Genomic DNA, 27817 nt, shown 5'->3' on the forward strand with positions numbered 1-27817 from the left:
CATATTGTGCAACTGTATCATTCAGGCTGTGTCCAAAATCCCTCTATATTTACCATATAGTAAACTATATTAGAATTACTTCTGGCCAGTTTATGTATTAATATGTAGTGCCCTCAAAAAGTCCCATGATGGGACTACATATGTGTCCAGGTTATAGACTAAAGAGGGACTAGTGAATGAGTGAATGAAGAAGTAATGAGGAACAAGACTTTTGGACAGCGTTGTTTTAAAGTTAAACATGAAAGTACATTTTTGACCTTCAAAAATAAAAGATCCTAATTTGTTTGCGAAGCTTTCAACTGCATGACACTGTCTTCAAGTCCTCCAGAAAAAGCTAGTGAGTGGACCTCTGGTTGTAAATGTTTAGTCAAAGATGTGTGTTCACCGTCAATAAAATCTGATCCACACTCCTGATGATGCACAATAGTTAAAGATTTGTAATTAAGGATGTTTTTCTAGCTTAATTGAAGCTTCTTTAGTCATTTTGTGTAGAAATATGGGAGCTATAAAAACATGTGAACTCATTCATTCACTCATCCAGTCAACACTCACTGGGTTCAAATTAAATTATGCTCTTGAAGGTCCTTTAAGTGTTTCTTAAAAGCATGTGTGTGTTTGTGTACGTACCGTAGATTTACTGTATGTGCATTTTCTGCTGACACACAACTGTATTTGCACACAAGCAACCGCAAAGGCATACTAATGTTTCAAGCCTAGCCGGATTATTCAGTGTGTGTGTGTGTGTGTGTGTGTGTGTGTGTGTGTGTGTGTGTGTGTGTGTGTGTGTGTGTGTGTGTGTGTGTGTGTGAGCACATGGGCCATTGTCCTGTTGTGTCATTGAGTGGAGGTACCCTGCAGCTACTGTTTGGCAATCTGTGGTTTAGTGCAGACCAGGGAACAATATACTATTAGATTTTTGAGAACGATGAGACACTTTCAACACAGCACAATACTGACTTTAAACAAGCCAACCCACATGATGGAGGATGATGCTGAAGCTGCCTTGGTTTCACAGTTTAGAGATGTTTGATTACGTTGTTAAAGGAGCCCTGAGCAGGATTTTAATGTAAAAAATACAAACGTTTTATCAGCCTAAATCACAAAGTAGAGCAGCATTCGAGAAGAACTCCAAACTAAATGAGACACAGAGGATTTGGTCTGTATTGTATAAAGTGTTGTTGTTTTTGGTGTTAGTAGGAAAATGTATCTAGTGTCTTCCTACCCACATGCACCCAAAACTTCAGCATCAGAGTTAAGTTTCAAAGTAAAAACAGCAAAGTATTTGTGCATTAAAAGAAAAGGTCACACTGGGTGAGCAAGCATAATCTTCTTCTTATGTCAAACATGTATTTCCTATCCAGATTTGAAGCAAAGAACAAATCTTTGGCAAGTATTGTCCAGCCATGTGCCGTTTACTGAGACTGAGATTACTTAGTATTAAAGCCCTCAAAATTGCCAAGTTCAACTTTGGAGCACGCACTAAAAACGATGATAAGACAGACCTTTGAAGCCAAATGACTAATTAGACAAATGTTGCACAGACCAAAGGAGGTCCAACTCCATCCTACATCCCTCTCAATCCAGCTATCTGCACATTGTTTCATGCTTTAAGTCTGTTTCCTGCATGTAACTGCAGTGACTGTGTGTTGGCTTCTCAGCGCTGCCAAAACGGGGGTGACCTACACTCAGTACTGAAGCTGCTGCTGCCGCTTTGCTAACGTGCCAATCGCGCTCACGGCAGATGCTAAACTAATGAGACACAATAGAAGTGCTTGTATTAAAATAGAAGATCAGTGGTCTCTAACCTAGGGGTCTGGGCCCCTCCCAAGAGGTTTAAATGCAAATCTGAGTGGACACAAGATGAATAATTGGTCTCTCCGAATATTGGATCAATTTAGGAGTTGAAAAATGACACAAAAAAGCATTTGTGCTACAGTCAAGCGGCAACGTCCCGGTCTGAAAAGTGAAGCCAATGCGGAAGTTCCTTAAACCTGCATTCCTTCTAGTGGCCAGCAGGGGGCGAGTCCACTGGTTGCAAAAAGAAGTCACATTGTATAGAAGTCTATAAGAAAATGACCTGACTTTTGATTGATTTATTACCTCAGTAAACATTTTACTTATTAGTTTATCGTCTCAATCACTAGTTTCAAATCTTCTCAGGATGTCAGGATGTTTGTTTTGTATTTTATGGTCCCATTTAGAGAAAATAGACGATAAAGCAGGGTATGCTTCAGGGCATTGGCAGGTCGCTACCACAGTGTTGTCCAGACTTTTACGGTTTCAGTGTGTTTCCAGTTCATAAAAGTTCATAAATAAATAAAACAAGTCTTATTCAGTGTTGGGTTGTACTTTGCTCCACCCACTCTTGTCACTTATGATTAAAAAACAAAAACAAAGAGATGGCGACGGCCAAAACGCCAGACTCGAGGCTTCAAAACCGTAGTCCACAAACAGATGAGTGACGTCACGATGACTACATCCACTTATTATATACAGTTTATGGCTACAGTACGATTATATTATACAAGATTGTTTTATTTGACCTCCAGTCAAGTTCAAGGCTCCACCCTTCGTCTCCGTCTGGCTGCTTCAGCTCCAAAAATGACACCATGACATAAACAGACCAAAAACATAATCTGCTTACTTCAAATCATCTATTTAGAAGAGTCACAGCGATTTCATACACACACATTTTACATCTGTGAGTCAAACAAATGCTTTTTTTGGAAGCGAGTAATCATGATGTGTCGCTGTGCTTGTGTTAAACACAAAATATAACTGAACATATGCTCTCTGTAGTTTTATGGCGTGTGTGTGTGTCTGCACCATAGTGTTCCATTATTATATATTATATATATATATTATATATAATGTATACCCACCCAGCAGAGGTTGTCTCTCTATCTGTCAACACAGCAGCAACCTGGCTAGCAGCATTTCCATTACGTTCGACCTCCCAAATTCATTCACCAACTCACACTGTGTCTGTCACACGCACTCACACACAATGAACAACACAAGCTGACAGGCACGCAGAGGGAAAAAACATGTGTTTTTGGCAAAGTTACAGGTCGTATGAATACTTTTAACCATAATGTGTTTATCAGGAAGTGGAAAAAAGTGATTTTGTGTGTGTGTGTGTGTGTGTGTGTGTGTGTGTGTATGTGTGTGTGTGTGTGTGTGTGTGTGTGTGTGTGTGTGTGTGTGTATGTGTGCTCAGCGGACACAATGTTACTTTTATAACATTTTACAGTTGGCTGCATGTATCAAGGCAGGAGGGAAATGAACAGCTTGAGGTCTCTGAGTGATGCTTCTTCAGCAGCTGATAGCTGTGTGAGTGTGTGTGTGAGAGAGAGAGAGAGAGAGAGAGAGAGAGAGAGAGAGAGAGAGAGAGAGAGAGAGAGAGAGAGAGAGAGAGAGAGAGAGAGATGATGTCCTCTCTGAGTTATGCTACGTAGCTCTGGTCATTTGTCTGGTGAAGTTTTGAAGCCAAACTTTGCAAAAGTTTTCAGACAGGCCATAACACGGTCCACCTACCAGAGCACATAAGCTCCGCTTTCTATTACTCAGAAATCTCTCTCAGTGTAGAAGTCCCATATTTTACTGCATGCTCTGAAGACAACAGATAACTACAGTAGAGCTGCTTGTTTGGTAAAAACATTCAGACCATTTCTCAGAGAAGTATTTACTGGAGGAGCATTAGATTGATTCGCAACGCACATGTTTTTGAGTATTATCTGTCTAAACAGATGTGCTCTCACAGGAATAAGTCACAAAAAAACAAGTATCAAATTCTCACCTGCTGCAGGTTTAATGGTGGCTCCTAGAAGTTTGTAGTTTGCTTTTTTCACAGAGATTGGCGGCTTTAGTCAGCTTGTATTCAGAGCAGTCAGTGTCGGGTTGGACCAACATGTAGAAAACTGTAATTCATTTACAACCCCGGAGAAATAGTTGGTGCTGGAATGATTACATGTGGTGTCCGCTGCCAGACAATTATCACTCCACTGCTGTCACACGACTGACTGAAAACCATGCTGTTTGGAGGACTAGTTAAGTCTACACGATTACATTAAATTAGACAATACGATACAGCTAACACTTTAAAATATATATATATATATATATTTTGCTTTTATTGGAAAACAGCCAACATACAAAAACACTGGGAGAGCGAGAAGGTCACAAAATGCAACAATACTCAGGCTACATGATGTAGAAAACAGCCACAACGCCAAATTGTGGAAGACGAGTACTGTATATTTCTCAGACCACACGCATCTTGGAACTCAACCTTCATTTGGATCTCAACTGCACACCTGTAAAGTTTGGTGACTGTATCTTCTATCGCGGTGACAACATCTGTCCACAGAAATGTAAACACCTGGCAAATGACTCAAAACTGCTTCTGTGGTAGTTCCCTCGACAGTAGGCGTCTCCAGGATGACACACACGCAGACTCACAAAATGGAAACAACACCAGCGTCGCTGTCGCAGCTGGTAAATAAATATATAAATGTATGTTTGCTTCATGTATTAATACGAGGAAGGTATTACAGTCACTTTACCGCACCGTTGTGACGAAAAGAGAGCTGAGCCAGAAGGCAAAGCTCTCAATATACCGGTCAATCTTCGTTCCTACCCTCACCTATGGTCATGACCGAAAGAACGAGATCACGGGTACAAGCGGCCGAAATGTGTTTCTCAGACGGGTGGCTGGCGTCTCCCTTAGAGATAGGGTGAGAAGCTCAGCCATCAGGAGAGACTCGGAGTAGAGCCGCTGCTCCTTTACGTTGAAAGGAGCCAGTTGAGGTGGTTCGGGCATCTAGTAAGGATGCCACCTGGGCGCCTCCCTAGGGAGGTGTTCCAGGCACGTCCAGCTGGGAGGAGACCCCGGGGAAGACCCAGGACTCGGTGGAGAGATTATATCTCCTCACTGGCCTGAGAACGCCTCAGGACCCCCCAGTCGGAGCTGGAGGATGTGGCCCGGAGAAGGGAAGATTGGGGTTCCTTACTGGAGCTGCTGCCCCCGCGACCCGATCCCGGATAAGCGGTAGACGATGGATGGATGGATGGAGGTTACATCTCCTTATCAATAAAGATTTAAGTCCCAGGCTTCATGTACGTCATGATTCATTTGCTACGTCTGTTTTTTTACAAGAGTGAAAACTTTTTTCCCCCTCAGATTTCTGGTGTTTCCAATCTGCAAAATTTAAAATGTGCACAAAAACAGCCGGATGGAAATGCAACGTAAAGGTTGTTAGCCAAAGTCAAAGCGGGGAAGCTGTGATTATCTGACATGCTTTGTAACTACTAATCCTCCAGGACAATCGGCGAAACACTTAATATGCTAGCTTCTTTCACTCTCTGGCAATGATTGCTTCAAAGATAAGCACTTTGAAGACAATTTGCAAGCGAGGTCAACAGGGCGAATTCACATGTCAACATGAAAGCTTAGTGCAAATGTACTTTGCATCCGTGAGCTTTGATTGTACCTCATTCGTATGTGGCTTTAGACAAAAGTGTCTGTGGAATGAATCCACAGACTTTAGTGATTCCATTGTAATGGATTGATTTTGGTCTAAACTATTGCTGTTATAAATGCTGTTGTGATTTGGTTGGATTCCAACAGTAACCCTGAGTCAGGGGAAAAAAAGTGTCAAAATATCCACAGAAACTTCTCACAGGGATTTATTTTCAACAAAGTGAGTACACACATCAACAGTGGAGAAGCAGATTATGGTGCAGGAGTAGTTTGAAAAGTTTTTACAAACGTTTTGACACTTTTTTTAATTTATTTTTTAGCTATGACTCAACATTGAGATCTATAGTAGCACAGCTGTCATCCTCTGCAAAAAGGGGGAAGCTCCACACATCTCAGAGCCACCGCTCAAGCTTTCAGGCAACACATTTATACTGAAAAGATAGATTAGCAGTTCCTTCAACACCACCTGCAGGGGAACAGGTCACAATGACCACTGTAGCACTAACGCAACACTGATGCTGGACAGGCATAATGGCATATTTGCACAGAGGATACAGCTTCCTGTATCCAACAGTAATGCTACTGTGTGGATATTGGAGTCCATTAGTTTTGCATGTGTACAATGTGGGAGCCTGACAAATCCTTTTATATCAGAGAGTGTGCATGTGTGGGTGTGTGTGTGTGTTTATTTGTCTGGGCTCACACATAGCTTTCAGACATGTTTATCTTCAACATTACTGTGTGTCCGAGTGTGTGTACGTGTGTGTACTTTCGGAGTGTGAAATCCCATTAAGCGTGTTAAAACCCTCTTTGGCCTACTGCCTGCTCAGAGGGAGGGAGATACTACACACACACACACACACACACACACACACACACACACACACACAGTTATCACACCTGTGTACGTGTTCATGTGTGTGTGTGTGTGTGTGTGTGTGTGTGTGTGTGTGTGTGTGTGTCAGCTTTTGGAGAAGTGCTTTGTCAGGTGACGGTGGTAATTTTCTGATGTATGCTTCACACCACCAACACTGTTGTCGGTCTCACACCTGGTTTTACCTCATCTTATCTACGCAGTCTTAAGTGTGTCACCAAAGCACTTATGGACTCTTTCAGTGTTTAGTTATAATCAATAAACAGATTAGTACGTTTTAACCAACCATAAATTATTGAGTTGAAATTTAAATGATGAATTAGACAAAACTCAAATAAAGTGAAAACATCAATACATTTGGCAATTAATTGTATTTTCTTCTCTTTGGAAAGGCTTTTACTTTGAAAAGCATATGATGATTTAAGTGTGTACACGAATGAGAAATGTTAAACATTTAAAGACCTTTTAAATGTTTTAAAATCCACTAGCAAAATAAACTAGACGGAAATATTTTAAAACGGACGACTGACTGTTTTTCCTGGCCAAGGTCAGGGTCCCTGAACACAACACGAGCGGAACGTGTCATCACGTGGTCACGTCATGTCAAAAAACTTCAATTTTAAACGAGACTGTCATCGACATCAGTGAACGCAGCGTGGTGAGTGTAACAAAGAGAAAGCTGGATGTGGAATGTCGCACTTTCTAGGAGAAATGGACGAACAATGATTTCTTTGTGGAAGTAAAAGGCCAGTGTGTCTAGTTTTTGCGGACGTAGTTGCGGTGATGAAAATATTACTGCACGAAACATGCCGAACTGTAAGGACGAGTGTGTTTGGATAAAGTTAACGCTCTTCGGCGGAGTTTGGCCCAACAAGCAGCTCTCTGCAGAGCAGAACATACAAACATGGAGAGATAGAGAGGTAGACCACCACACCAAGAACAGACTGTTCCACCACTGCTGTGCAGTTATCACTGCCATGTGCAATACTCACTTTATCTTCTATCAACCACTTGGTACTTATATTGTTTTTGATTCTATTTAATTATTGTGTACTGCTTTTTTACTTCGTATGTTCTTTTGCTGTGACAAGATAAATGTCCCCGTTGTGGGACTAATAAAGGATTTCTGATAAAACAGAAAGATACATGGATATTATTATTACTATTATCAGTTACAAAGACATTTAAAGGAATAAGAACAGAATTATAAACCTGATCAAAAATAGCATGTAACTATAATATGTTATATAACTAAAGCATGTTAGTTTACATGTAAGCAGCACAATTAAATTAACTCCTTGTCTGTACCTTTAACTCTCACACACACTCCATGTCTGTACCTTTAACTCTCACACATACTCCATGTCTGTACCTTTAACTCTCACACACACTCCATGTCTGTACCTTTAACTCTCACACACACTCCATGTCTGTACCTTTAACTCTCACACACACTCCATGTCTGTACCTTTAACTCTCACACATACTCCATGTCTGTACCTTTAACTCTCACACACACTCCATGTCTGTACCTTTAACTCTCACACATACTCCATGTCTGTACCTTTAACTCTCACACACACTCCATGTCTGTACCTTTAACTCTCACACACACTCCATGTCTGTACCTTTAACTCTCACACACACTCCATGTCTGTACCTTTAACTCTCACACACACTCCATGTCTGTACCTTTAACTCTCACACATACTCCATGTCTGTACCTTTAACTCTCACACACACTCCATGTCTGTACCTTTAACTCTCACACACACACTCCATGTCTGTACCTTTAACTCTCACACACACTCCATGTCTGTACCTTTAACTCTCACACACACTCCATGTCTGTACCTTTAACTCTCACACACACACTCCTTCGTAACTTAACTCCATGTCTGTACCTTTAACTCTCACACACACTCCATGTCTGTACCTTTAACTCTCACACACACTCCATGTCTGTACCTTTAACTCTCACACACACTCCATGTCTGTACCTTTAACTCTCACACACACTCCTTGTCTGTACCTTTAACTCTCACACACACTCCATGTCTGTACCTTTAACTCTCACACACACTCCATGTCTGTACCTTTAACTCTCACACACACTCCATGTCTGTACCTTTAACTCTCACACACACTCCTTGTCTGTACCTTTAACTCTCACACACACTCCATGTCTGTACCTTTAACTCTCACACACACTCCATGTCTGTACCTTTAACTCTCACACACACTCCATGTCTGTACCTTTAACTCTCACACACACTCCTTGTCTGTTTTTCTATACTGCAGATAAACAAATATGCACGGTATGATATCTGTCAACTTTCACACCGTGACACCAGTATACCGTTACAGCCCTGCCGGCCACATTTGAGTGTATTCTTTATTAAAAGACATATTTCACTGAAGCCCCTTTCAGATCTCATTTTCTCGTCTCTCTTTCATGTTGCTCTTACTCGTCTTCCTCCACTGCTCCCACATCTTTTCTCTGTCCCCCGTGCTCTTTTTTTTCTTCCCTTTCTCCTCTCTGAATACTAAACGCGTTACGTAACCATACATCGCTTCGCCACAGAGGATCATCCATAGCATCTCGCATGTTCACGTCTCTCTGCAGGGGAGTGACAAGTGGAGCCCCGCAGGGCCGATGGAGGAGATTTATATCAGCAGTGCCTATTATTGTGGCATAACCCCCACACTGCAAAGACAGAGATAGACAAACAGACAGTGAGATGCTCTCCTTCAGAGACAGATGAGACGAAGATGTTATACCGTGATGAGAACTATAACAGAGCTTGTATGAATAGCGTTGTTATTTGCCCCATTATGTCCCCGTCGCTCTGCACTACAGCACAGCAGTGAATGTTTCTCCCTCTCCGTCAACACCACAGGCTGGGGAGCAGGCAGTGGAATATTTCTATAATAGAAACGTCCGTCACGCTCCGTGTTTCCATATCTTGTATAGAAACGTCCATCACGTCGAGTCTGGACGTCAGCTCAACCCCTAAAACGGCACCACCCCTCAACCACCCCCCTTCTTTTAAAACCCCAGAGGCGGAGCAGAGGGGGAGAAAAGACGAAGGCTTTCGCTCCCCATCAGGGATGTGTGATGTTGTGTGATGTTGAAGCCTTATTTCCGTAAAAGTCAATCAAGGGGGAGGGGGGGGGGGGAGGAGGAGGAGAGAGGAGGCGAGGGCGGGGGTTGTAAAACGGACGAGTGAGGATGGGTGAGACTGGGAGTCAAAACAAATTACATTCTCATGGACGTCTTTGAATCGTGCGGACGTCAGACAGACGCACACTCGCTCTGTGTCTCGTTGTGAGAGGTGTAGATGTACTTCCCTCGGAGCCAGCTGCTTTTTAATCTTTCCCTCCCCAACACACTCTCTCTCCTCTTTCTGTCTTTCCTCTTCACTTCTTCTTGCTCTGCAATCTAATCTAATCCGCGTGAATCACTTTCATCGATTGCACAAATCTCATGTGTCGTTTATGCCCCGTAAAGTGTGTGTGTGTGTGTGTATGTAGGAGGGGGGGGGGGGGGGAGTTTTGTACTCTGTGTAATATGGTTTGATATGAAGTCCCAAGACACCGAGAAAAGATTTTTTCTCACAAACTCATCCACAGTTTGACATCTTCGTGTCCTGGGGAATCAATAAGCTTCATCGTTAAAAGACGGGCAAAGGGAACTCTTTTTTGTTGAATCTATATTTAACCTTCTGAGATCCAAAATCTGCAAAGGGAGACCTCACCAACAAGGCGGAAGCATTCTGTAGATGAAGTTATAAATAAATAATACAGTGAGGAGAAGGTTCTGGGGTCAGACAGACAGAAAGACAAAAAAAATCCCCCCAAAAAAACACCAACGTATTCAGAGCAATGACAACTCCCATGGATTCATCTCGCGCTGATCCAACGAAGGCTTTGAACTTCGGCAGAGAAATGAGTTTCTGAACTTTCAAGCTTTTAAGCAGACAAATTTACACGATGAACTCAAAGCATCATAAAGACTGTCTCGCACATCTCTGTCAGGGCTTGAGGCAACAAAGGAACACACTGTACACTAGTAACGTCCATATTTCTGTGTTACATAAATACCTAAATTATTTGGGAGCAATCCTAAAAATAGCCTTTTAAATCAACATACAGCATTAGGAGAAGCTGCGTATGAGAGCCAGAGCAGCCGGAGACGGTTTTCAAAGTCAAATCAAGAAGTTCGCCGTTAGGAAGCAAAGAAAACATGAAAGTTGAACTGAAGTTTTAATTATCATCACTTTTTGTGCAAAGAAATATAAACTATAAATGTGCATAATTTTTCAAGAGAGGATAAAACCGTTTTTGGACAGTATTTGTGGGATCAGGCTGAGGTCTCTTGGCGTTTTCCGTGGCATTGTTTGACTGACATTTAACTGCCGGTCGAAAAATGGTGAAAAAGAGCACGTGTTGTTATGTAGATGCAAACTAACCACGATGTTAAACATTTCATTTCCTGTAGATGCTTCAGAATAAAAAGCAGCTTTTTAAGTGAAACACTAGCAGCAGGAAATGTTGCGTTAACAGTAAACAGATATCAATGAGATGAAACTGAGCTTAAACAGAACTTAAATAGTGGAAATACTTCAATTAAAAGGGTCAACAATTAGGTTTGATTTCATGAATACTTACAGGATTATAACTTTAAACCCGCAGCTAACCACATTACAACAAATACAATCACTTCCTCCTCCCATGGCACTGGCCAGTAAACAGGAGAAGCTACCTATCTTCAACATTAGACTTTCACACACACACACACACACATGTATATAAGCATCATGGGCCATTTGTCTTCCTGCTTTTCATTCACCGTCATCATCACATTTCTGTTTAAAGTTTCCACACTGGGTTGGAATAGTATATAATGAGAGAACGGGCAGAGTGTGTGACGCCCCACCACACACACTGAGATGTGTGTTTCTGCTTCTGTGTATCCATGTATGTGCGTATACTGTGTGCCTGTTGTTAATGTGCTCATATTTCTGCTTCACTTACAATCTGCCGAGGAGTATAACCCATCTCCTAAGTGCTCATCAGTCACAGGGAGAAAAAGTGACGTGACGTTAGGGTGATGGGATGCGTGTGTGTGTGTGTGTGTGTGTGTGTGTGTGTGTGTGTACGTGTGTGTGTGTGTGTGTACGTGTAGGTGGTATTTATGTGGGGACAAAAAAAATCTATTTCAGTGTTAAAGGAAATTTCTGGTTCATCACAACTTTTTTGGCCTTTATTCCACTAGTAATAACATTTTAGATCTGGTGACACAGCGGCAAGAAACACGTCTGATCATACAGGCTTTAAACAAACCTCCAGCTTAGCAAAAATGTATTTTAAAGGCAAAAAAATACAATTATGACCCAAACAGGTCGTTAAAAGCTTCCTGGTTCAACTATGACCTACTGTAATTACTATATTATCCTGTCCAAGAAAGGATCATTTCTGACATTTTCTAGTTTAAATCCAAATAATGTGGATTAATAATCAGACTAAACTGTTGATTGTTTACAACCTGTCTGATCACCTCACTTAGGGCTGGGTTTTATATCGATATTATAAAGATACGTGGTGTGAGACTAAATGGCATAAGTGTTGATTATCCTGGTTTTAAAGGCTGAATTACAGTAAAGTGACGTGATTTTCTGAATTTACTGACTTCACTAGCTGTTCTATTATTTGCCTTCACCCTCTTAGTCATTATATCGACATGACTGATGATTATTGGTCAAAAATCTCATTGTGAAAATATTTTGTGAAAGTACCAATGGTCAACGCAACAATATCGTCGCAATTTCGACATCGAAGCTAAAAAATAATTAGATTTTCGGGTTATTGCCTTTATTTTACTGCTCATGTCTCTATCCCTGTTGAACTTTGAACCATTGTAGCAATGTTACAAAGAGATACATGAGAAGATCGTGTACTTTTTGTAAGTCGCTTTGGACAAAAGCATCAGCTAAATGAACTGTAATGTAATGTATAAAGTAAAGAGACTTTTGCTTTGTATAAAAACTGGAAGCAGTTACATTCTAACTAATATATTGTATTTCGTTTGTTTAAATCCGTACGAAAACCCAGGAGGGAAAATGACAAAGTGAGCCCCCACAGAAATGAAGAACAGCATAGAGAGTGCTTACCTTCACTAAAGCTGCACGATCCTTTGGGGATTTTAATGCAATTCAAAAAAGCAAATAAGGATCTGGATCTGCATCAAATTACAAACACTGAACAGCTGTGCCAGATTCAATTCACTCAAGTAAGAGCAGTAGTTTAAAAAACCTCTGTGCACCAAAATGTCAACACCTTTTCTTGGCTGATGGCCTACCCTTCAACCAGATGCCACTGAAAGCTGTTAAGTACTTGTATCAAACGAGCGACACTGAAAAGGTAGTTTTCTTGGCAGAGGTAGAGAGAAAAGCTTCGACCTTCCTCAACAGGATTCAACATCTTTATTGTATTTCTAAGCTTCTCCTCTCCGTCTCACAGTGTGGATATTGTTGTGTTGTTGTTGGATACTTCTGTGACACCGAGAGGAGACTCGAGCATCTGAAATGCAATAAATGTTGTTTCTGCTGTGGAAGCTTTAAAGTTTTAACTTCAAACATTTTTGTTAACTTGCCTCATTTGCTGCTGTTGCTGATCCATCAGTGCATAAAGATTATCTCATGAATGTTTTAAAAGGTGCAGGTAACAGTGTTGACGCTGTGTAGTGTTGCAGAGATGTCTCCTGACATTAGCATGCTAACAGCTAGCTGCGCTCCGTCCTGTCGTGTAATACCACGTGTTCCTCTGGAGGTGATAGTGAGTCAGTGTAGCTCCAGTCTGCCCTCAGTACGGAGAAAAGAATAAGAGCTGTTAACACTCTCCAAAGATAAAAATAAATACATCTACAGCTACACAATATATGCTGAAATGACACACTTGACACCATAACTGTCCTCCTCTCAGTAAAGCAAGGTTAGAGTCCACCTCAGCCTCGCTCCATGTGACGTTTTGTACGCTATAAATCTTTGAGTGTGACACGACACGAGAGCAAGATGGTCATGATGCTGAGTGCTGGAGTATACCCGCGGCGCACGCCTGTGTGTGTGTGTGTGTGTGTGTGTGTGTGTGTGTGTGTGTGTGGTCGGGGGAAGGGGATGAATGATGCAAAATGAAAAGGTGGTCGACAGACTCTTAACCGTTCCTCCTGCGTTAGCTACTACAAGTGTGTTTACTACAAAAGGAGGTCAAGTGAAAAACCGGTAACTTGTACCGTATCTATTTCTGCTCTGTGCTGCTCAGCACTCCCGTTCCATCTTCTGGCCCCTCGGCCGACATCACTTACCGCAGGTACAAAAAGAGGTCAGGCAGAAATCGGCCGTCTCTGCATGTTAACTAAACTGTTTGGTCTCCTCGCCCACTCCGCATACTCGCTACACCCCCATGTTCTCCGTTATCAACAGTTTGTTTAGCCAAGCTTAACCCTTGGTCAGCAGAACGGACACTTCCTGTGCATATGTGTGTTTGTGTGTTTGTGTGTTTCGCTGGCAGCGGTTCTTACTCTTTCCGCGGTGGCCTAACAGGGTAGTTTGTCTCATGCTATGTGGGAGGAAGTCTCACCATCCATTATAGATTATGCTGACTGAGTGGAAAAGCTTTTGTTTTTGTGTACACGCCTACTAACACTCACATATGCCAGTGTACATTTGTGACATTTATATAGAGAGCCGAGATGGAGAATTACTAAAACTTCCACACAACCTTGCTCAACAATATGTTGTGTGATTCTCTCCATCTGTCTAGACAGGGATGGCACATAAAAAAAAGTAATATTGTTGTCTATATATAATATATCTGTTTTTAGCTGCCTTTAAAAAGACTTTTTCCCACAAGCCCAAGACTGTAGCAGATTAAATGTCACCAGGTTGACAGACTGGGGCCAGTTGAGTGACGAGCTATGAGAATAAACAGTAGGGTGTAGTTTTTATTATTAAAGGTGCATAATGTATAATCATGATTTATGAGGTGAATGTGCCATTAAAGGCATCTTAATATATCTTCATTACCACCTAATGAATTGCAAAACAATAACAATTTATCTTTGCTATTCTCTGTTCATAACACACACATCAGAATCAGAATTTGGTTTATTGCCAAGCAGGTTTTCACATAAAAGGAATTTGCTTTGGTGTGTGATGGTGCAACAGAAACACAGTAGGAGAAATAAAAAAATAAGAGAAAAATACAGAAATATTACTAAAAAGAAAACTTCTATAAAATACAAATTAAAAAAAATTGTGTACAAGAAATATAAATATTTAAAAAAGAATGTACAGAATGTAATAAAAAAATATCTTAATTAAAGTGCCTCCACTTTTAATTAAAAAGCTGTGCAATAGTGGTAGTAGCAGAAATGTGCAAAAATAGTCTCCCCAGAGAGAATGATGCTGTGGTAGGGGGGCGTGGTTATAGTGTCTCAACCGGGGATCAGTAATATTATATGTGTTATACTTCAGGTGCGTACAGCAGCAGCAGAGATGCAGAGATAACATGCAGAAGAGCTCTTGTGTCCAGAATGGGATCTAACATGAGACACTATCAATACTATTTTAGTTTTTTATTTAACCTTTATTTATACAGGCAGACAACACAAAGTTACAAACAGACATTCATGCAAACAAACAAAGATGGACGCTAAAATGGACGCTGCCGCCATGGTTCTAGGGATGAAACGGAAATAACTCCGCTGCTGTTGGATATTTAGCCATGAATTTCATGTTACTCTCAGGAAGAATTGTCCTAACTTTGGTAACCCCTTAACTTTTCACCTATTTCCATCATCAGGCCGACATTTTAATTCGTCCAATGCTTTGGTTTGTCACCAAACATCTGCAAACCGGCGGGACATTCTCATCAACCTCAACCTCTGTGTTTAATGTGAATTATCATGCACACACACAGCATGAGATGGTGAACATGGTGAACATTACACGTACAAAACATGAGCACAGAGCCGCTGGCGTAGCTTTAGAAGCGGAGATTAAGCTAAGAAGCTGGAAAGATAATAGAAGAGAGCATTGGTCAACATCATGGATAATGGAGTGAGTTGTAATAACGTACAGTACATCATTAATTTAGAACAGACATCGTATAACCCCCCCCCCCCTTTTTTTTATGAAGAAAGATCAAAGAGACCCTCATTGAGAGATAAGAGTGAGTCACAGACGCTTGCGGAGGCAGCAGCTAACCAGGATGTGACGTCAGGGCTTTTGCTCTTTGCAAGGACACAAGAAAGTTCAGGGAAGCTTTGTCCCATCCTGCCAGAAGCCTCGCTCTACTTCTCAGATTAGAGGTGACACATCGGCACCTCTCTGCCTCGCTATTCATCTGTAAATCAATAAGGAGGGAACAGCAGCCAAAAGATGCTTTAAGAGGAAGGCCGGACCTTTTGCTCCTTCCACTCCTTCTCCTTCCCCTCCATAATGTCACATCCTGTTTGTTGCTCTTACAGCTGAGGAAAAAGGCTCTCAAAGAGAAGAGGGAGCCACTATTCGAGCAAATTCCCCAGACAGAGAGCCACTCTACATCCCTCTCTCTGTCCAGCCGCCTCCTTTTTCTTCACAGAATCACAAGCCTCTTTCTCTTACCTTAAAAGACCGCCTTATCTCGCCCCTCTACCTCACTCTTTTGCTCCATCTCGCCATCGCTCTCCCTCCCCCGAACATCTTTCCTCCACTCTCTTGCACCCACTTCTTCATCCTCCTCCTCCTCGCCACTTCACAGCTCTTTGCAAAGCCTATTTCTTTCCCCCGCCTTCCTCTATCTCTCCTGTAACATCAGACATCAGCTGTTTTTCCCAGGAAGTGTTTTATTTAGAGCAGATTAATTAATTAGATACAGAGTAAGGCCCATTCTTAGCCCAGGTCTATCAAGGCCCCGAGGCTAATGGCGTGGCAGAAAGTGTGTGTGTGTGTGTGTGTGTGTGTGTGCATACAGCAGCAACAAGCGTGTGAGTGTATTTTTAAGATTTTTTGCAGGTGCTTGTTGTTTATCTGAACCAATGTTCGCTAATTGGACTTGTCGAAAAAGGTCTTTTGCGTTGGAGATGTGTGTGCGTGTGCGTGTGCGTGTATACATTTGTGTGTGTTAGTGTGAGTGTATGCATGCCAGAATGTTATATAAGAAGAAATAACTACCTCGATCTCATCAGGCTGGTAACAGGGTTGTGTTTGTTGGTATAAACCACTGTGTTTCATTAGCGATTCTTTTCTAACACCCTGCTTCCCATCTCTCTCTCTCTCCCTTTCCCTCCAGGGACGAGTTCTCACACCAAGTACAGAGCAGCGAGCAATGAGGAAGAAAGAAAAGAGGTGCTTGTCCAATCACAGATGCAGATGGCCACAGAAGACATGAGTACCAGCCAATCTGGCACCAGGACGACTTCCTCTTGCCAATTTATACACAACAAATCAAATGCAACCCCCTAATTAAACAATTGATACCATTTACCTCGGCACACGTTCTGCCAATGAAGTGATATGTACCACTCAATTCTACTTTGATAGATTCTTCATTTCTTACATGAGTTTTATACAACTCAACGTGTAACCACAAGACAAGATAAGCAGAAACACATTTCACCATGCTGTGACTTCAAGCGGTATAGATACACATCTGACGAACAAGGCAACATCAAGTTACCACACGCTGAGATATTAGCGTACGAACGAGCCCTCACTCCCTCGCAAATGGCGCAAGCCTGAATGAATAAATGTTAGATGGCAAGCATCTCTGCTCGGCTTTCTCCAATGGCTGTTGTGACGACATCCCAAATGGCCCAGAAGACAGGACAGGGACGGCAGAGACATAACGTGACTGGAGGCTCTTCGTCAGTGGTCCTGTCCACAGCAAGCCTTTAAATAAATAAAACATGCACGAGAATTGCTTTTAAAGATTTAGTGCTGCCCTGAAATAATTTCTGCTGCGAATATTTAAAACACGTCTTTTTAAAATTGATTGTCTCCTGCTTGATGATTGTGTGAAATCTGAAGTCTGCTGCAGAGTTTATCAAGCTCAGCTTTGGCATTTCCAACCTCAGTCTACCACTCCATTCATAGTTAATGAGATATCAGGGGGTGTACTAATTGTTTTCGACTGAGAGATGATGGGTTGATAAAATAAATATAAAGGAATGAATAAAAGAGTGGAAAGAAGCGGGAAGAGCAGAGAGGTTGAGGGGAAGAAAGGCAATTAGGCTTTACCAGGTAGTGAAAAACAGAAATGGAAATAAGGTGTATGAAAGCTGAGTGGAGGTCTTACTATTCGTTTTTCTCCGTCTGCAGAATATTACAGCCATACAAGGAAATCTAGAGGATCGCCACACAGTTGCTTCTTATATTCAACCATATTTCAGTCAGTCTCGTCTACAAACATGGATTTTACCGCTCTGGAATAATGATGCACTGAATGCATGCATTTGATTGGCTAATAGAGCACCTTGACAGATGACTTGCACTGCAACAAGTTAATAAGCTAGTTTAAAAAAAAAAAAAAAAAATGGCCGGAAAACATCGCGTTCACACCTCTGCTGCGTCAACAGAGCGGCCTCATTGAAGTGAATGAGGAGTTATCTTTCTTACGTTGTGCTAATTAAAGCCCAGCAGGGGCCAAAAACTCCAGCCCGACAAAGTCTGCAATATTTTAGCCAGAGCCCGACCAGAGAGCAACACACACAATGCTAAAAAGGTACTTTTATTATAGGCCTCAAACATAACTACCAGTCACGGCCACAACAGAGAATATAGATGTAACATTTTATTTAAGAATTGCTTGAGCTCAGCCCGAATCGACTCAGCATGCCGGGGGCCCCCCCCCAAGAGGCTCGCCTGTAAGCCAGTCTCCACCCATTAGTCCCCCGTTTACGTTGCTCTTTGACGAAGACACGGTTCTCCAGGAGGTCTTTGACTTGCACTTATAGCGTCGCCGCTCACCTGGGACCCGACTGTCTTTGGAGCCGGTACACCTGGCAACACGGGGTCACAGTCTCTGGGTGTGGTACGTGCGTGTTCACAGGTACAGCAGAGGAGTTGCTACAGTTCTATGATGCTGCAAAATGAATATTACGTCCGTCCGTTATTTAAATCAGTCGCACGTATGCTTTATTGATGACATTTCAAATAGAAAACAGTCAGGATACAGTAAAGGATTTGGATGAGGACACACTGCCTGAGAACGATGTACGCTACATTGCTGTATGTATCGCACTGCTTTTATGAAACCCTTTAAAATATCCCCTCTAGGTCAGAGCTGCAGGGTGCACAAGATGTGCTGCGTTGTGGGAAAAGAAAAACAAGGACAGTGTGTGGCATGTACTGTACAGAATATGTTTCCTCGTGAGACATATGGCCGCACCAGCTGGAGTTCTTATATTGTTGCTGTGATAAGTGGCTTTGTTCTCAGCTCGCTTCCTTTTGTTTCTCACTTTTATTGGAAGGCTTCCTCTCCGCCTAGAAATGTACCTCGTGTTATTACTCACGCCGACACGCACGGGCTGCGATCGTTGACTCGATTCATAACAGGAGGAATTTCATAGTTCATTCAAAATCTAATTCATATCTAAAGACTTCTGTGTTCTAAAAGGTTACAACAGTAAATGCATGTGTACACTTCTAACAATAAAGCTTTCCTGGTTATCTGCAGGTGTGTTTTACATTCTCATGACGCACCAATGTCAAGTAACAATGTGTATGAAGCATCTGTGGAGAGGAAGCAACACATGGAATAAACCCGTGTGATAAACAAAAAAAAAAGATTCCGTGATAAGGCCCATTTAAATTTTTATAAAAGTTATAAATAAAAAATATTTAAGGTAAAAACACGAACACGTCATTTATTCAAGTGAATTTGAACGCAACATAAATCAAATACTAAATTAACATTATATTGTAAAAATGTCTTGTTGCGGTCTTGAAGAGAACAGTAGACGGGCTTACAGCGGGAACAGGGCGGCAACAGAGCCAGGCGACAAACTTACAAACGCCACGCTCTCTGATGCGGTGAGCTTTCTCACGGTCGCTCAACATTTGAATATGGCGAGAGACGAGGTTAACTCTTATGTGTGTTTCTCCACCCTTAATGCTTCTTCTAGTAGAAAAAGGAAGGTAAAACATTTCCCACGAGGCCCCACGAGAGCGAACGCATAAAGGCAGAATAAACAAAGACTTGGTAAAGAACATGCAAAATGCTTCTTCTGCAGATCCAGAGAACCACATAAACGTTTCTCCACACTGTGTGAACACAACAAAACTCCCACTGTAACAACAAAAACATGCTTCAAATCAGAAATATCCGCAGCTCGTGTGTCAGGACTTTATGACAACTTGTTAAAAAGAAAATATATTTCTCAAAGTTTCTTTGATGAAATATTCAGCATACAAACAGGGACACCGAGTTGTTTTCTTAGCTTTTTGAATATAAGATGGAAGTATTTCATCAATCAAAAGGTATTCATCCTGCACACAACACTGACTGCACTATTCATGTCAGAGCTGTCGAGAACAACACGCCGTGAATATCATATGAGACCGAAAATAAAAAGCAAGAGAGAAAAAACACAGGAAATTAAAAGTCTGAGGTGTCCCGGCTCCGTGTCGGAGACGTCAGTGACTTCAGATCGTGGTCTGTCGGCTGAAGAGGTCGAGGGTCACAGCAGAGAGGAACGCTGGCATGCTCTTCTGGTGATGCAGGTGAAGGGCCACCATCTCTCCCAGAGTTTTGGAGAACTCCGTCTCCATGAGCTGCATGCTCCCATTGGATCCCTGCACACACACGCACACACACACACACACACACAGAGAGCCATCAAAAGACAATAAACCATATCAAACAACGAAACACGGATTTTCCCACCACATCCATCTCCAGAGAAAAACTTTCAAAGTGAAGTAAGATCACATAAAGTTGTTATTGTCTACAGGGGATTTAAAAGTGTGTGTGTGTGTGTGTGTGTGTGTGTGTGTGTGTGTGTGTGTGTGTTTGGACGCATTCACAGCAGGGTGAAGGTGTCTAAATCTGTGTGGATTAATTAAAAGGAACGAGGAGCAGCTCGGGGCGATGGAGTGAAGGAGAAAGGAATGAGAGAAACGAGGGATAAAGTAATTAAAGCAGAGCAGGGATGGAGGGATGGAGGAAGGTAGCGAGGAGCAGAGTCCCATGACATGCAGGGAAGATACAGAGACGTCTGAGAAATGTCCTGAGTCAATGTGTGTAAGAGACACAGATCTTTATGTGACAAGTATCACAAGAAAGTTTATACAACAGGTAGTGACGGGAAATACTCATAAAATAAAATTAAAAGAAACTTAAGTCCAGAGGAGACAAAAGAAGAAGCAGAAGCAGAAGAAGAAGAAGCAGAAGAAGAAAAAGAAGAAGAAGCAGAAGAAGAAGAAGCAGAAGAAGAAGAAGCAGAAGAAGAAAAAGAAGAAGCAGAAGAAGAAGCAGAAGAAGCAGAAGAAGAAAAAGAAGCAGAAGAAGAAACAGAAGCAGAAGAAGAAGCAGAAGAAGAAGAAACAGAAGAAGAAGCAGAAGAAGCAGAAGAAGAAACAGAAGAAGAAGCAGAAGAAGAAACAGAAGAAGAAGCAGAAGAAGAAACAGAAGAAGAAGCAGAAGAAGAAGCATAAGAAGAAGCATAAGAAGAAGCATAAGAAGAAGCATAAGAAGAAGAGAAGAAGAACAACAGAAACAGAAGAAGCAGAAGAAGAAGCAGAGAAGAAGCATAAGAGAGAAACAGAAGAAACAGAAAGAAGCAAGAAAGAAGAAGCAGAAACAGAAGCAGAAGAAAGCAGAACCAGAAGACAGAAACAGAAGCAGAAGAAGAAACAGAAGCAGAAGCAGAGAACAGAAGAAGAAGAAGCAGTAAGAAGAAGAAGAAGAAGAAACAGAAGCAGAAGAAGCAGAAGAAGAAACAGAAAGAAGCAGAAGAAGAAGCCAGAAGAAGCAAGAAGAAGAAACAGGAAGAAGAAGCAGAAAACAGAAGAAAGAAGCAGCAGAAGAAGAAACAGAAGACAAGAAGGAAGAAGAACAGAAGCAGAAGGCAGAAACGGAAACATTGAAAGAAGCAAGAAAGACAGAACCAGAAAGCAGAGAAGAACAGAAGCAGAAGAAGAAGCAGAGAAGAAACGAAGAAAGCAGAAAAGCAGAAACAAGAAGAAGAAAACAGAAGCAGAAGACAAGAAGCAGAAGAAGAACAGAAGCAGGAAGAAGAAGCAGAAGAAGAACAAGCAGCACACAGAAGGAAAACAGAAGCAGAAAGAAGAAGAAACAGAACAGAAGAACAGAAGAAGCAGAAACAGAAGCAGAAGCAGAAACAGAAGAAGAAACAGAAGCAGAAGAAGAAGCAGAAGAAGCAGAAGAAGCAGAAGAAGAAACAGAAGCAGAAACAGAAACAGAAGAAGAAAACAGAAGCAGAAGAAGAAGCAGAAGAAGAAACAGAAGCAGAAGCAGAAACAGAAGAAGAAACAGAAGCAGAAGCAGAAACAGAAGCAGAAACAGAAGCAGAAGAAGAAACAGAAACAGAAACAGAAGCAGAAGCAGAGACGGTTCACGGAGGAAGATTTAATACATCATTATAGTATTTCCCACATGGACACTTTCTTACAGAAAGTCCCACTCAGTAAATGTTCACTCATCCACTAAGTGTGATTTGGAGCTAAATATTTCCGAAAAATATGATTTACAAAAATAATCCCATTTGAGTTCAGCATTATTATTATTATTATTAAAAGAAAATTGAACAGACTTTAGGAATACGACATTGGAAAGTAAGTGATGCAAAAAAAAAAAGTAAATCCTACTTGATAAACCAATTAGTGTGCTTCCTCACACACATCAGGCTGATGTTCACTTTTGTGTGAACAGCGACAAATCTCTAAGGGGTGAGAGGAGAGGATAACTGAACTAATGACATTTGCTAGCTGACTGCACAATGCTAAACCGAAGCTAAACGCAGTGGAGAGAGCTCCAGAGGCACAGAATAACTTTCTGTGTTCTTCTATAACCAGCGCTGCAACGTGCACCAACGTTAGCTTCTCATCGATGCCGACTCCACGCCAGCAAGCTGCTAAAGGAAGTTTTAAGGTTCATTTGTTTTTGGATCAAAAAAATGAAAGTTTTGTTTTCATCTTCGCTTCAAAAAAGTTAAATCGGGTTCGTCCGTTTGAACGTCCATTAAATGACAGCTTCGCTGGTGTTAGTTTTCTAAATGATACATAGTCACTTTATCAAACTATCAGTGGATCATTGTTCCAGGCAGCAGTGTGCATCACACCAGCTGTTTGTATCGCTGTCGCTTTAATTCACTTCCCAAAGTAGAAGGTATCATATTTACTCTGAATCTGCCACACACACACACACACACACACACACACACACACACACACACACACACACACACACACACACACACACACACACACACACACACACGGGAAAAGCTGCTCTTTAACATTCATTTTCTTCATGCTTGCTAACGAGTCGTATGACCCTGCTGACTCTTCTTCTTCTTGCTACAGTCAAGAGGCTGCAGAGAGGAAATTAAGGAGCGACGGACACGCGCCAAAAGGTCTCCATCCGGATTCGTTGCGGTTTTGTGGTAAGCACCTTAGACTACTAGGCAACCGTGACACACGGCCGTAGTGGTGTTTCCAAGATTAAATGTGCGCCCGTCTTTAATTGGCTCATTATCAGAGAGTTATGAAACGTCAAAAGGATTTTTCCTTTAAAAAGAAGTTGCTTCCTCTCCGTTAGATGTATGAATTGATGGTAAACATTTCCTTCTGATATGTTTTTAAAGGTGCATTGACAGAGACTCCAAGTCCCATAATTCAAAGCATGTCCAACAATGTGCTTCATACATTTGAGTACGACTACGTCATTAACATCTGCACAACAGAGCAACTTTAACAGTGCGAAATATAAAGTAAAAGAGAAAAGGTGTGTGATTTGGAACGCAGCCCGATGTGTGCTCTCAGGCAGCGTGGCGCCGCAGAGGACTGTGGGTCACATATCCAGGAAAGCCTGTTGGCTGGCGTGCTGCAGGAGGACATCCTGGTATTTCTGGCACACTGCATTGGATTGATAAACTATGTATTAGGACATACTAAACAGTATGGTAGTGTTGGTATTGGAACGAACTTGTGGTCTTGATTTCATTCTAAAATCAATGTTTACCACACAGGCCCGGACGCCGCAGCAATGCCGATGCAAACTAAAGGCTTTTCTCATCACACCAGCTTTCTTACGACGACTCCCTCGCTCTGCCTAACAGCTTCACTGTGTGGCTTTATTTCACTGACGGTCCCTGGTGTTTTCTTTCTGAAAGCTCTGCCATATCCTCAGGCTGCTGCTCTCGTCTCACACACACACACACACACACACACACACACACGTCTCTAGAAACTGCCGGGGCTCTGGTAACATGGAGCACGTACATCAAAGAAAAACACTGCGGCCAGTTACCATGGAGATCCCAATGTCTTAAACACCTTCTGCCAAAGTTTGTAGTCAGAACAGACTTTGTGTGCGAGTGTGTGTCTGTCTGTGTGTGTGTGTGTGTGTGTGTGAAACACAGTGGACAAGTTGATGGAAGCCTATGGGAGGCGGAGGACAGCCACAGTTAGTCGGGAAGGAAAAGTAACATAACAGCCACGATCTCTGGAGAAACACACACACACACACACACACACACACACACGCACGCACACACACACCATTAAGTAAGCCAGCTTTAGTTTCATTTGGTCTACAGCCATGCTGTTAGCTTTGTGAGGCCCAGTGGAGCCTTCAGCTGGATAATAATAACAACATCAGCATGCTAACATTGGCGATGCTATGACAGCATTGCTGTGACAGTGACACTAACATTTGCTAACTGGCACGAAACACAAAGTGTATCTGAGGCTGATGGGAAAGTCATCATCTGTCCGGTAGTTGTTGAGGCCTGTTCAGTCTGGGAGAAAGTGACCGACCACCTGACACCAGTGTGTGTTAAAAATACATCAAGGAGGTCACTTAAAGATTTGTCCAGCGAGGCTAGACTTAGTCACGTGGCAGAGTGAGAGCAGTACATCAGAACAAGTACAACATAACAACCCATTTGGTGACACTTGATGTGCGAAGCCTTCACACAAACATCCCACATCCGAACCCAAGTGCATTTCTTGCTCTTTATATCAATTTCCTTCAGTCTAGTGGCACTGGCAGTAAAACTGTACCAACATGTTTGTACAGGTCTTTGAATGACTACTATACAGTAGATGTGAATGCTAGAGCTGCAATGATGCTGCCAAGGTTACATTTAGACGAGATCTCAGCGGTAAAAATGTTTCTAGTGAGAAGAAAGATATCTGATGGGAAAATGCTGGAATGCTTTTCTTCGTCGGGTTCAGTAGAGAATCATTAGCTATGTGGAAACGTCCACCTCAACACTCTGAGATGTAGGGAAAGGATCTGAACCGACCTCACAAAGTGTCTCTTTCCCTCTCTCCCTGCTGCATCCAGGTAGTTCTACATCGCAGGTGAAGCCTCTAACAATAGCGATTGTCATGCCGGGGATGTCACACACTGTTAAAATGTTTCTCCTACCTAACTCTACCATAACAGCGTAATGTACATTCAGCTATCGATGGAGAGAAAATACAGTTATACCACCGCACAACACAAAGAGTTGAATCCAGAAATGCAAAAATGGACTTGGGAACCGGAGGGTCGGCCGGTTTACGTCCCCGATCGGACCAAGTATGTGTCGACTGGAACTTTGAGAGGTACCACTTCACCTCCTGGGCACCGGACCCCCACACTGTGCAGTAGCACTGCTCCTTATACTACGATGGGTTAAATGCAGAGTCTAAATTTCACTTTGTGTGTGTGTGTGTGTGTGTGTGTGTGTGTGTGTGTGTGTGTGTGTGTGTGTGTGTGTGTGTGTGTGTGTGTGTGTGTGTGTGTGTGTGTGTGTGTGTGACCGTTAAAGGAGAACATCCTCCATTTCCATTCTTAATGTTGTTCTCAAAGTCGACTGCTGGTGTCTGGACAAACTAGAGCACAGCTTTTAGACCTTTTCTGGGTGTTGGACCCCTACATTTATAAACATTAGATTGTAGATATGATTATGAACAGATTCTATAGTTAGAAGTGAAAACTATGATCACAACTATTACTCACTTCTATAGTGAAATAAAAAGTGAAAAATACACTTTTTCTGGGGGACCCCCTGGCACTCCCTCAAGGACCCCTGGGGGTCCCCGGACCGCTGGTTGAGCACCACTGAAGTAGAGGTATTAAAAGATGAAGTGGTATAAAGTGCTGAACATACAGCAAAGAAGCGAAAGTACTCTTGAATTGATTGACAGTTGCTACGCGAACATAAGGGCATAATTAATTGAATGAATAAATTAATTAAATAAGAATGCTTATCAGTAACGTCTCGCAGAGGACTCGTACCTGGCTGCTTTAATTACTGTAAACGTAGCTGCGCTTACGTTGGCTCGTCTTCCTAATGAAGCACTAATGTGCGATTCTGTTCACGTCCGGTAAAACAATCCTGCACGAGAGTGCGGACGGAGCGGTTCTGCGTGTAATCACCATTAACACCAGAATTACTAACTTATTCATCACTTTTGATTAAAATGAAACATGAAGCATTATGTGAGGGCTGGTGCAGTCACAAAGGAAACGTACGTTACTGTGATGGCAGTAAAGAAACGCACGCTCGGCAGCACTTTGGATTTATTCTTTCCTTCTGCATGAAAAACAAGTTAATAAAAAGGTCAGGAGAGCTTTCTTTAAAATCAGTTTTATTCAAATACTGACCTTATCAATGCTCATTTGCATATTCACACTTTCCCAAAAAGTGTTTTAAACAATATCTGACCTTTATGAAAACAACAAAGTTCTGTTTGTATTTCAAAACAACTGGATTTCCCTCATTCAGCGAATGAGATGCAGAAAGAAAAGCACAAGGTGAGGGTAAGGTAATGAGCAGTTCCACAGTCTCCTCCTACAGGAAGACGCCCCCCCCCCCCCCATCGTGGACACATGGACGATCAGGATCAGGGGGAAGAATCTAACAAGACAAACTTGCACGCAGAATCTAAGAAGGACAGACCTCAACAATGGAGCGGGGCAGTGCTACCCCCATTCATCCGCTCTTCTCATTTGTCTGTCCAATTAAAGGAAATCAATACTTCCTGGCTCGAGATGCAGGGCGGGGCTTTATAGTGACCTCATCCAACCAAGGAGCTGCATGCTGCCTGAATGACAATCATGCTCCTAAAGCAGACGGGCTTTAAAGTAAAGGTGCGGACGCACGTCCTAGGACTGTGAGACTCAAAGACGTGAAAGACAGGAAGGCAGAGACAACACAGTGACGGTAAAGAGGGAAGGAAACGCTACATTTATCTTTTCCTGACCTTGAAATGAGCTTTGCCTCTGAATTTAGCAATATTTGATTTATTCTTCATTTTCCTCTGCACACATCGGACTGGCCGGTTATTTCCCGACTACAGTACAATCACCGGCTCGCGGTCGTGTGCGACCTCCAACAAGTTGCAGTTTATATTCACGTCTGTCCAAAAATGTCATCGCTTCATTATTGTATCCTGTAATTACCAAATGAATTATTGAGTTCCTGAGATATTGCAAGGATGGGACGGACGTCAGGTCACGGAGACCTTTGACCACAAAAATCTAATTAGCCCTCGAGTCCAAGCGGACATTTGTGCCCGACTTGAAGAGATTCCTTCAAAGCGTTCCTGAGGACGGAAAAACCAAAAACATAAAGCCTCCGGCTGTCCACACAGAACAATGAACTCTTCATTTATTTTTCTACCACTCCATTCCTCAATCTGCCCCCACTCTCCCTCTCTCTCATCCAAAAATCCCAGGTTACCAAGGGCAACAGCCGTGGGCGTCACGGCCTTGTTTCCAAATTTGTCCGACTAAAGTGGCGTTTCATTTTTAATTCTAAAATATATTTCTCATTGTGATGCAGCTGCAGCGAGTCGTCTCTCAGAGCAGGTGAAGTGACGTCTGATACCATCATATTAATGACTTTATAACAAACTCTACAAAACGTGTGCTGCGTTTGCTTTTGAAATCATGGACAGAAAACACCAACACCTCCTCAAACCTACATTTAAAAAAGGGAAAGGTCCTCGGCTATAGGAAGCACATTTATATCACACTCTTGCCGTGCCACTCCGAGTGATTCCTCTAACTTGGAAACGCTCTTTGCATTCTCATTTCCATTTGATGAGCCGTTTCTATTATGCGTTACTGTGACTGGCTGCAGAAGATAATGCTTCATCACCACTCGCCTATAATTTATATTTTAACTCCCTTCCTGCCTGTATGAAAACGCTTCAAGACGGCTTCACTGTCCCTGCAGGAAC

General features: G+C 42.2%; 1 protein-coding gene and 1 long non-coding RNA gene across 2 annotated transcripts in view; one reads left to right on the plus strand and one right to left on the minus strand.

The window, feature by feature from the left end:
• The window catches only part of LOC115006721 (uncharacterized), a 90041-nt gene extending 72791 nt beyond the window's left edge, over nt 1-17250 (plus strand). The window contains exon 3 of the long non-coding RNA XR_003832111.1: nt 16689-17250. This is a non-coding gene — a long non-coding RNA (uncharacterized LOC115006721). The remainder of the gene's footprint in view (nt 1-16688) is intronic.
• A 1254-nt stretch (nt 17251-18504) lies between these two features.
• Nucleotides 18505-27817, minus strand: part of mad1l1 (mitotic arrest deficient 1 like 1) — a 49108-nt gene continuing 39795 nt past the window's right edge. The window contains 1 exon segment of the mRNA XM_029459548.1: nt 18505-20191. Coding sequence (XP_029315408.1) covers nt 20042-20191 — 150 coding nt within the window. The 3' untranslated portion in view covers nt 18505-20041.

The sequence above is a fragment of the Cottoperca gobio genome, chromosome 1 (genome assembly GCF_900634415.1).
Source record: "Cottoperca gobio chromosome 1, fCotGob3.1, whole genome shotgun sequence".
NCBI classification, from domain to species: Eukaryota; Metazoa; Chordata; class Actinopteri; order Perciformes; family Bovichtidae; genus Cottoperca; species Cottoperca gobio.